Source organism: Magnolia sinica, chromosome 19 (assembly GCF_029962835.1).
Source record: "Magnolia sinica isolate HGM2019 chromosome 19, MsV1, whole genome shotgun sequence".
NCBI classification, from domain to species: Eukaryota; Viridiplantae; Streptophyta; class Magnoliopsida; order Magnoliales; family Magnoliaceae; genus Magnolia; species Magnolia sinica.
Window position 1 is genome coordinate 12,521,427 of NC_080591.1, and position 11,901 is coordinate 12,533,327.

The 11,901-nt window shown below is 38.8% G+C and overlaps 1 protein-coding gene across 1 annotated transcript; it reads left to right on the top strand.

The window, feature by feature from the left end:
- Positions 1-1,735: 1,735 nt before the first annotated feature.
- Positions 1,736-5,699, top strand: LOC131235201 (uncharacterized). The gene is made up of 3 exons (XM_058232345.1): positions 1,736-2,145; positions 2,863-2,928; positions 5,093-5,699. The coding sequence occupies exons 1-3, from the start codon at positions 1,750-1,752 to the stop codon at positions 5,459-5,461; spliced, it is 831 nt and encodes a 276-aa protein (XP_058088328.1). The 5' UTR covers positions 1,736-1,749; the 3' UTR covers positions 5,462-5,699.
- The last annotated feature ends 6,202 nt before the right edge of the window (positions 5,700-11,901 follow it).

The following is an 11,901-nucleotide window of genomic DNA, read 5'->3' on the forward strand; positions in this document are numbered from 1 at the left end:
AAGTGGGCCCTACAGCGAGTCAGTTTGGACTTTGGATTTCCTGTTGAAAGCCTTTGGCATAAGGTTCCTGGGCAAGGATCATGGGTGGGGCCACTACAATGTTTGTAAGAAATCTAACCTGTTCATTCGTTTTGCTAGATTATTTTAAGATATGATACCAAAAATAGGGTGGATCAAAAATTCAAATGGGCCACATGTGAGGAAACAATGAGGATTTAGTGACCACTGTTAAAACATTTATATGGCCACAAAATTTTTGTGTCCGATTAAGTTTACCGTGTTTTCACTTCATTTCAATGAAAATGACCTTATAAACGGTTTGGATGGCATTTAAACGTCAAGGTGGAGCTTAGGAAGGTTTCAATAGTAGGCATTCCTTTCACCACTGTTTCATCTACTATGGTCCACTTGAGTTTTGGATTGTCCTCATTTTCTGTCTCATGTATTAAAATGATCTCGAAAAACGGATGGACGGCTTGGATTTCTTACAAACATTGCAGTCGGCTCCACCCAGAATTCTTGCTCAGGAAATCCTCGTCCACTAAGCTTAATGTGATTTTTGTACAGTAACCTGTAAAGTATGCTGTGGACCGTCGATATCCTGGATCGGTCTATATTCGGAGCTCTGTGACTTGTAAACTGCCACGCATGGGGAACGGGCGCGGGAAGGAAACACAAATTCGCTTTGCGTACATCGCGATTTAGATTCCCACTGTGTGTCGCATCAGTGGGGGCCAGATGGAAAAATGGTCCAACGATTAGAACGGAATGTTTTCTCAAAACTATAATAAATGGACCATTTTAAATAAAATCTCTTCACAAAGAATTATGACATTTAATTTTTTAGAGCCGAAAGTAAGCAATCGCAGGAAGGGGTCTTTCAACGGTCTATATCCATTTACATATAAATATTTTCAGTCGTTCATTAAATTATAAAATTTTAATTATACTAAATTATAGAGAGTCGATTCTACAAATGGACAGTTCCGATCATTATAATATTTAAAATTGTGGGTCCCAGTGGTCGACTTATTTTGGCAAACCTACGTCCTAGACGAACTCAAATTTAAAACTGACACAAAAATAGAAAGTACAAGAGAAAAAACTCCTGATACTCTGACAGAGAGTGATGGATGATACACAGGCACTTCAAAATTGTATATATGGAATTATATTTAGTAAGTATAAACCATCCAAATTATGAAATATATTATTATATACATGAATAACCAAAATTAGATTAATTTTATTGCCTACATACAGGATTCGTGAACATTTATTGGACGGTTAATAATGAAAAAGCCGAAGGGTTCTGTTTCCACAAACAAGTGTCCACGAATCAGAGGTTAGGATTATTTAATCAATATCATCTTAAAATTTTGAATTTAAGGTAGTGATAATCACAATCTAGTCGGTTTTATTTTAATTAATATATTACACGTGTCAATTTATGAGTGCCCGCGTATCAAGTTTCATACGCAATCCGAGTGTACCATATCGCACCCTCAAACCATAACAGTTTATTCGTTGTCCTCTGCTCCTCGAACTCCTCTGCTTCTTCTCTCTTCGTCTCTTATATCTACAGCGATCTCTCTCTCTCTCTCTCTCTCTCTCTCTCTCTCTCTCTCTCTCTTCAATCTGAAAATGGAAGGAAGCTCTTCGAAGGAAAAAGAGGTGGAGAATTGCTTCAGCTCTTCGAAGGGAAAAGAGGTGGAGAATTTCTTCAGTTCTTCAAAGGGAAAAGAGAAGATGGGGAATTGCTCCAGTTCTTCAAAGGGAAAAGAGAATATGGAGAGCTGCTTCTCTCCACCTTCCTTGGCTGAAGAAGAAGTGGAGTTGGATGAAAATCCAGACGAATTCTCAAAACAAGATTTGGAAGTGGCTGAAATCTTCCTCAAATTCCAAGAAACTGTTGAAAGACATAACCAACGTTGCGCTTCTGCCGCCCAATCTCGCCCCTCCGCACCCCAACCTCGCTCTTCCGCCAATAGGGGTGGAAAAAGAAAGCGACATTGCCGTCCTCCAAGCAATGGAGAAAAACCCAAAATCCCATCAAGTCCTTCCACCAATCTTTCCTTGTTACCAAGCATCAGTGATTCTGCGCAGAAGAAGCCCTCCCAAAGGAGAGCTCCCAGGAAGAAGAAGGTACACCGAAAAATTCTATTTTTCTTCTTGTTTGTATCGATTTCAATTTACGCTTTCGCTCGTAATTCCTCCTTCGATTTCTGGAATTTTCTCTTCTCATGTTTTTACCATGTGGGTTTGATTCGGCTTCCCTCTTTTGCTCAGTTTTTTTTTTTTTTTGGTTGTCTCGAATTTTATATCCATTCGTGCTTTTTTGCTTCATAATTCCTGGTTTGATTTCTGGGTTTTTCTTTTCTCATGTTTTTATCAAGTGGGTTCTAGTCAATCTCACTCTTTAGCTCGTTTTGAATGGCGAAAAAGAATTCATGTAGGTGCCCCTAATTAAGGCTACATATGATGACGATGATGATGATTTTGATGGGTGGCAATGTGTTGGGTCGATCCATGGGTTGCTTTTGACCCCGGGCCAAGTTGGGTCAGGTGGTCGGTCGGTCTCGGGCGAAAGAAGTAGACCAGTTTGATTAATGGGTCGGGCTCGGGTTTAGGCCAACTCAGCTCGATCAGCCTATATATTGAATCAGTGCCGGGCCAAATGACCCAACACGATCTATCCCATAACCCGAATCAAGTTATACTAATATACATGTGTGATTACGCTCGGGTTTAGGGCTTTATTTTTATTTTTAATGATTATTTTCTTCTTTATATGGTTATTTTGTTGTTTCTTTTTCTATTGAAAATTCAGGGTATTTAATATAATTTTTGGTGGTTTTTCAGTCAAGAAGAGAGGAGGGAAATGACATGGCAGCTGAGGTGAAAGCAAAACAAGAAAAGCCACAACATGTGAGATTTTCTTCTTGGTTTTTCTGTTTTTTCTGTAAGAATCACTTTGATTTTATGACCCTATCCATCTGATCAATGGTTGATAATGGACGCTTCATATTGGTTATGCTAGAAAAAGGGACAGTACTTGATTTGGATCGTACATTGTGTGTGGTCCACCTTTGATGGCGCATCCGTAAAAATCACTTCAACTGGATAATTCTAACCATCTTGCGCATCGGTTAGGAGAATGGATGGATCATATTGATTAGTCTATAAAAGATATGATCATTGATTTGGATCGTCTGTGGTGTGCAGCACACCTTTGATGGCCCAAGCCCCTCTGTCATAAATCACTTTGACTTGATGATCCTAACCTTCTGATCAATGGCAGGAGAGTGGACCTCCATATGATCAAAGTGAGCTTGCAAACAAGGGAAAGTGCCCTTCCTATGGAATAAAGTTATCCTTCCAAACATTTTTAAAGCTCCCAAACAAGCTCCAATGCATTATTGCTAGACTAATGCTTGCAAGAATATGCGGGAAATGCTTCCCCTTGTGTTTTGATTTGTGCTCATAGTGGTTCATGTCCTTGCTAGATCTGCTACTGGCAAAAAGTTTCACTGCTAGCTACCACTTTCACGTAATTCCTTCTAGGAAATGGGAATTAGATTGATGCCTGGCATGGATTTCTAATAAATGGGGCCTGTGATAATCAAGACCATCTGTATTTTATCCCATTGTGATGGACCCTCATCAAAATTTTACTTCAAGAGGACGATGTTAACATTCTGATTTCTGGCCAAAAATAGTAAGTGTCCTATTTGGCTTCACTAAACTGCTCTCCTAATTATTCTAAGCTCTTTTCACGTTGGCGCAACTCCTAACTAAGGCGATGAAGAGTTATAATCAAACTAAAACTTACTATTTATAGTTAAAACAAAATTAAAATAGGGAAACGACCGTCGATCCAGGGGTTTTTCGCAATTCCAGGCTGCGCAACCCGGCATAGCAAGGTTGGTTGGCTTCAATAGCTCGTTCTACCCCAAAATCATATATTTTACGTCAAATAACTCATTCTGGATTGCAAGATACGCACGATTTAAGGTTCGATGGTCTGGATCACTTCTGTCGTCGACCGGGCCTTTTCTGATCTATCTTGGCCATGTAACTGTCCGCGACCCGCTCTACATCAGAAATGCTTCCCCTTGTGTTTTGATTTGTGCTCATAGTGGTTCATGTCCTTGCTAGATCTGCTACTGGCAAAAAGTTTCACTGCTAGCTACCACTTTCACTTAATTCCTTCTAGGAAATGGGAATTAGATTGATGCCTGGCATGGATTTCTAATAAATGGGGCCTCTCATAATCAAGACCATCTGTATTTTATCCCATTGTGATGGACCCTTACCAAAATTTTACTTCAAGAGGACGATGTTAAAATTCTGATTTCTGGCATAAAGAGAGATTGCTGAGAAGAGGAATACACAATTGTCACAAGCAACTGAAAAAGGGCTGGGGTCTTCCAATCTGGAAGACATTCGGGACCCGCCCATGGTGGAATCAGCACACCATTGGTCTCTTTGAAGGTCCCTAATCAGATGGACAGTTGTATTGTAGATCGTCATATAATAGGTCTGATTTTTAAAACAGTGATGGACGTCAGGTCATTAAGTTTGATGGACCTGATTTATAGATCACTCTGTCTTGTGTAATGTGGAGAGATGATTCAACAACATTTTCAGTTCTTTTGTGGGAGTTTTGCTAGTACAAGTCCACACATCTTGTTGTAGAATAGTTTGGGACGAGAGAGCAAACTATGATTTGCCGATATGCACCGATGGGGGTGGCTACCTTGAAAGTCTTCAAGATTGTTAGATCCTAAACATTTGATTAATGGCCTACAAAGAAATGGTTGAGGTATTTGCATTCAAAGCAAAAAAGTTAATGAACAAGTGTTGAGATATTCCATTTGGAGAGTTTTTCTAGATATCTATTATCCACGGCGAGACCTGACTGTAGGAAATCCTTGCAATCGGTTAATCTTTTTTTTTTTTTTCCTTTCGTTTTTGTCTAGTTTCTTATGTAACCTTATCCACTGTATTTATTTATTTATTATTGTTATTTTGTTAGATTTCTAGTAATCAGCACTTGCTTAATTCAAGTTTTCATATTTTGCAAAAACAGGAATCCTCTCCGGCTTTGGAGCATTGGCAACTTTTGACTCTGGCCAGTCATCAGGTGTCCACATTGCAAGTTGTTGATCCATCTTTTCGTCAGGCACCCACATTGTCCCATCATGCATCAACATCCTCTGTCATCAATCCAATGGAAATAATTGATCAGAAACCATACAGTGAGGTAGCAGCATTAGGGGTAGGCTTGGGCTTGTGCTTGAAAGAGAACTCCAGAGCTTATAATCTTCCTGATTTAAACATCCCTGTTGTTGCCGAGGAGCCTAATCTAAATATGGCTACTGCTGTGGAGCCTACTCAAATTATTGCATTGGTGGGGAGGAGGTTTCAGATCAAAGGAAGGAGTTTGGTGCGATTGTAACAGAGGTGAAAAAGGCATATGGCCTTTTTCTAATTTTTCTTGGGACCTCTTCTTTTTCTTTCTTCTCTATTCGTTTAATTTTCATCTCTCTTTTCTTTTTCTTTTTTTAAATTCAATTTTCCAGTGTAAGCCGAAGAAAAGGCATCCAAGAGTTAAGGGGTTTGATTTTGAATTATGCCATCTGTCTCTTTGTAAAAACTCTCTTTGGATTTGTTTAAATTGTATTTAAAGAGTTCAATTCTTCACAGTGAATTATCGAATGACTCTTTTAAAAGAGAAATATCAATACTCTGGTGGAGTTTGATGGTTGGTAGGTAGGCACTTAGAAATTGCATACACGACATGCTGGTAACTTAAATGAAACCAATTAAATCATAGGTCTCCATTTGGATTATGTTGCCTTAAAGGGTCGCTTGTCGTTGTCATCATCTAATAATCTTGGAATTTGGAAATCTTTTCTCTATATTGCTTCAACCCAAATGTGGGTTTAAATAACCACTCTACAAGAATATACAAAGAAGCTTATTTAGAGCTTCTTTATATATAGTATCTTACAACTAATGACCACCCATATATAATATTCTCACACCCCCTTTCAACTTGATGTGGGATAATAAACCAATATCAGTTTGCCACAAAGAAGCATATGACGGGATGAGGTCATAGTTTTGGTAAATAGAGCAACAACGAAGATGCGATCAGGAGTAGCGTTGCAACAGAGATAAAAAAGGTGTGTATCGGATTGCAATAGATCTGATGATGCGGCAATGAAAAGAAAGGCATGGAAGGGGAATCAATGACTAGGATCAGGCCAGGGTCATGGCTTTGATACCATGATAATCTCGGAATTTGAAGATCTTTTCTTTATATTGCTTCAACCCAAATGTGGGTTTAAATAACCACTCTACAAGAATATACAAGGAAGCTTATTTAGAGCTTCTCTATATATAGTATATTACAACTAATGACAACCCATATACAATATTCTGACATCATCATCATCTTAAACCTTATTTCAATTAATTGGGATTGGCTACAAGCAGCATAAAAGGGTAACTTTGTGGAAAAAAACCCTTGCTTATCATTTCTTTCTTTAATGGGTTTTGTGACGATGATTAGGAGTTGTGGTCTAAAGCAATTTTATTGGGTTTTGTTTTGTTTTGATTTCTGTTCTTTATTTTCCCATATGGAGTTTTGGGTATTTGAGGATTCTTTATTAATAGGTGCTTTTTTTTTGTTCGTCTTCTATGGTTGTTGTTGTTGAGTCTTGGTCAAGTTCATTGATCTTGGTACAAATTATTCTACCAATTAGTTTTGATCTAGCCACGAGAAGAAATAATGAGGCCGGATGCAATCCGAAGCTTTTTACATTGAAGTTTACAGCAAGCATTGAAGCGTTCCAACAGCAGTGGCAACGTAGTGTGGCAGCATCTTTAGCAATAACCCATCATCTTAGGTGGCCCATCTGTCCATCAATGGCCCTTTAGCTGGCTCTATTTCTGCTTTAGTACCAGCAGCTATAGCCAAATCAATTTTTGGTTTAGGGAGGGACGTGATGAGGTCGATCACCGTCTTCGTCAATGGATAATTACTCCGAATACATGGAGCTCTTTGGACTCCTAATAGAGCTTCCTTGAATCTATGAGCGATAAAAGTAGGAATAATTCTTAATAAGTTCAAAATAACTTGATTGATGATAAAAAATTAAATTACAACTCTTTAAATAAGGAACTCAAATCTAGGATAAAATTTTAGACTTAGACTTCAACTCAAACACCTTAAAAACGTGACTTACTATAAATAGCAAACTTGCTATTTATAGACTTCCTCTATTTCTACTAGACTCTTGGGCCAAAAATATTAACTGTCCAATTTGGCTGAACCACGTTATTCTCGTAATTTTTCTAAGCCCTTCATGTTGGGCACGACTTCTATAACTCAAAGGATTAAAAGTTATAATCGAACTAAAACTTACTATTTATAGTAAGAATAAAACTTAACAGGAGTTTTGATTATCGATCTGTTGGAATCTCGCAAATCTGGCATGGGCAATCCTCACCCATTTTAGCATGAAAAAACGCGTTGTATAGAGTCTTGCCGATATTTTGGTTGTTAAACTTGCTAGAGGACCAAGAACTAGATGGTTCAACATACTCACCTTCGACAGGTAGTCCAGTAAGGGTGCAAATATCAAGAAGAGTCAACCTCTAAAAAACTATATGAAAAGTGAAGAGTGTTGGTTGAACGACTAAAAATAATAATTATTGTGGTCAAAAGAAGAGACTATATGGGGTTGTAAAGCAAGAAATTTGATGCAATCAAAGATCTAGATTTCCTGCTGAAGATGACCCAATGCAACTTGAACCCTTTTTACCCAATCTATCTAATCGGGAGTCGGGTTGGGTCAGAGTCAAAATTTCGAACTAGTACTTGGCCATCGACTCCATGTCAAGGAATGACCTCGGAGTAGGAGTTGTTCCTCAAGGTATAGGGGGAAGAAAGGAGAAAGATGTTCAAGGTCAGTAGTAGGAGCAAAAGAAGGGCAGAGCATGTGGCCCGTGATAGGTATAAAAGCATGAGTAAGAGTTTCTGGCCTAATGGAGTCTCCAAGGTGATGAAGAATAGGTTCGAGTAGATCAGGAGTCAGGATTTCCATGGTTATTGACCCAAGCACCCTTTTCATAGGCTCGACATCCTAAGAAGAAGCCATGATGCAAGAAAACTATAAGAAAGAAAATATTAAGATGGTCAAAGGATAAAGGAGTATTGATTGCGATGGAAATGTAACTGAATATAAACAAAATGAAACATCACAATTTGTGTTTGCAATAAAAGGTGGCAATAATGCCAGGTGGATCCGACGTCTGCATTAAATTATGCAACAATCGAGAGCAAAACCCATGCTATCGCGTGTCATATGCTAGAATGGCTATTGAAACCCAAACATCATACGTCCCCTCGTATCTCTTAATACGAAGGGACACGGGCATTGTTTACACCCACTTTCGGTACCCTGACGTGGACTAATCAAAGGCCGCTACATGTCGACACCACATGATGGCAACTGATATGAAACCTACTCTCATCCACAAGTAGCGTCGTTTGCGTTTCCTTCAGTGAGCCACATTTTGTTATAAATGCGAGTGCACGAACCCTTATGTCGTCCTTTGGGAAAGTAAATCAACACATGCCATGTGGTCATATTTATCATACCCATTAATAAGACAACATGCCCAACACGATAATAAGAGACCTAACGAAAGAACAAATCTACCACAAATTTGCCTATGATATTCTTGGTGAGGCCGTCTCTCACAATCCTTTTAAAATGTGAGATCTCCCTAGAGACGTACGGAGAAGTTGTAGCATTCAAGAAGATCCCGAAGATTCGAAGATCGGACTGATGTCTAAGAAAACCTAGCCACAGCTCGAGCTTAGGTTAAGAGGAACGAACACATCGACTCGATCAGGTCTCCCACACCGTACATCGATCAACATCAAGAGAATGGGAGAACTATTGGTCCTTTGACAGACCAACATCTAGCGTTGAATCCTCTCCAGCACTCCAAACCATCATCTTACGAATGGTTAAACACAAGAGCTGGTTTGATCTGGACTGTTTAATAAGTTGGGCCATCAATAGTGATGTTGGGTGGCCATGACCGACCTAGGTCTAGCTTTTGAGGTTCGTGGATCATGGTCTAGTTGTCTTCATCAGAGAAACTTTGGTGGTTCCTAGCTCGATTCGTGTAGCTGGCCATCATCAGAGGCATTGAGTGGATGGGATTGATCGAGATCTAGCCCTGGACTTGGCCATCTTGATCAGAGGAATCTTGATGTATGATCACGGACACCCCACGACAGATCAACTACAGGAAGAAGATCTGAGAAGCTATGGAGCCTAAATCTGACTGGAGTCATTTTTCTCAATCTAAGTCAACAGTTCCGGAGCAATCAAAGGGTTCCCATATCTAGAGCATTGACATGAGCACAAAGGATCTATAAGCAGCAAGGAAATTTTAACAAGAGTTTTACCGCCTCAACAATCTATAAGAGTAATCTAAGAAGAGCCTGAGGCCCTAAGCTAAACATATCAATTTTTGTTTTTATTTTTCTTAACATAGCCCAGCCTAGCTTTGTTTTACATAGCTACTACCAGCAGCTCCCACTATAATACCTTCGGAGTAAAGTAAATTTCTACAACCTTAAGTTATAGGATTGTGATCATCTAAATACCGATTTAGCTATCACACCCGCCTTGATCATCTGTTCCGATAGGTGCATCATGTATTTATCGTTTTATATTTTTGTTAATTCATTTGGTTGTCTCGCAACTTGTCAATTGTAATGAGCATTATTCCAAATATTAATGAAATCGGTAATATTTTGCCTTCTTTAATTTGTGTGTGTATCCTTATTCATTTGAGAAGTATATTGAACTTAATGTGCTGGTGAAAGAACAAGTCCTTAAATCCATAGACTCACACCTATTGTCACAAGGAAAAAAGAACTCATTCGGAAGGATTAGCCTCATTTCCCTTCACAAATCGCCCAAACGGAGCATAATATCGGTAGCCAAGAGGACTTTAGATCCTGCGTCCAGTCTCCAATTTGTCTATCTCAGTGAATGGGACACCAACAATTCAATCAACCATTGAGTTAGGCAGACTATGGCATGCCTGCACACCTTACTTACACACACGTGCATCTAACCTAGGCCTTCGCTCACATGTGCGGTCTAATATGATTGAATTGAGAGCAACGCTCTTTTTGGCACACTTGGTGAGACCTATCAAAGTTCATTATATTTTTCAATAGAATAAGACGTGTCATAAATAAATAGGCTAGTTTTGTGGTTGATGCTCTGGAAGAACAATAAGATATGGACCAACAAGAGCCTATAATCGAGGTTGAAGTAGGGTCTTCTTCCTGGTAGGTTTCCGGTGACTTTGCTACATTATTCAAACAATTCATGGGATGTATGCAACATGTTACCAATATGTGATGGTCATAGCATGAGATAAGCGAGAAATCGGCCTAAAAGTCATTGAAAGCTATGAACAGACATTCTCCTCCGCTTTATCCCATTAGACATGAGGAGGAACAACATACTAAGCTCCCAAGCAAAGCCATTCAGGTATAACTCCCAATGAAATACAAAACAAAAAATAAAAATATTCCTCCTCAAATTCCTTTTTTTTTGCCTCAATATGCTTGGTTGCCTATCATTTAAGAGACTTAATCGGCAAATTGCTAGCACGAGATTCTCACTCACTTTTGAAGGTGTAATTCTAATATATGCCTAGAGTAAAAACTGATCTTTCAAGGACCTTAAATAATATTCCAAGTTAATAATATTTGAGCCATCCAAACAATATTGTTTCAAATAACATTTTAGTTAAATAGAATTTAGCTAAATAACATCTAAATTACAATTCAAGGGTTGTTCAAACACACCCTCAAATGAGGGCTTGCAAATGGGAGGTGAGATCATTTCCGTACTCATCGTCCATTTTAACAAGGATTCAATTACATGGATGTGATATTTGGTCATGGTTTAGGTTTGGGTTTGATCATAGTTGGGCCCACTTAGGCCACACTGTTCGCTATTCAATCAGACATGTGGCCACATGTGTTAACGAAGGTTTGTATTTAGTCAAACATGTGTGATTAGGATAGTGTAGGCGTGCAAAAGTCGTACTCGACTCGAGTTTGATTGAATGATTGCGACCCTAGGTGCTGAGATAGATTGATTAAAACTCGATCAGTGAAGATCGATCGCCTTCCCAACCACCGATTGTTGCAACAATCAGGTGATTTAGAAGGAGAGGGTTAATCCTTCCGAATGGGATCTTTTTGCCTTGCGCGAAGGACTTTTCTTTTAACATTGATTGCGGGCATTGTATTTCTCAATAGTGCAATAATGGATGGAAAAAATTAAAACTAAAGGTTGGAATGCTGATTTTATTAATTTATAATAGAAGATCGGTACAATCAACAGATAAACGAAATAAATAGAGAAATAAATAAAAGATAAATACATACGATTGACCATATGAACAAAGACTTGATGCAGATGGTCGGCAGAATATGACAAGGGTGTGATTTTCCAAGTAACGACTTGATTGATCAGGGATCCGATGATGGTAAGTCTTGGATATTTATACTACTCCTATGTGCACTGTAACAATGCCATTAGACAATAACAATGTAAAACCATCATAAACTCCAGACGTTTTGCAATGTGATCGGACAAAAGTTGAGGAATATAAAGCTAAACTAAGATAGGCGTGTTGCACTGTGTAGAGAGGTTGTGTTTGGCGTGGGCCCCAAGCTCTTCACCACGTGCTCTTTATATAGCTTGGGAGGTGGCAAACCCTTTTGGATTTTCTAACTAGTCTATGATACTTTACAATTACAATATGAAATCGTTTCTAGAT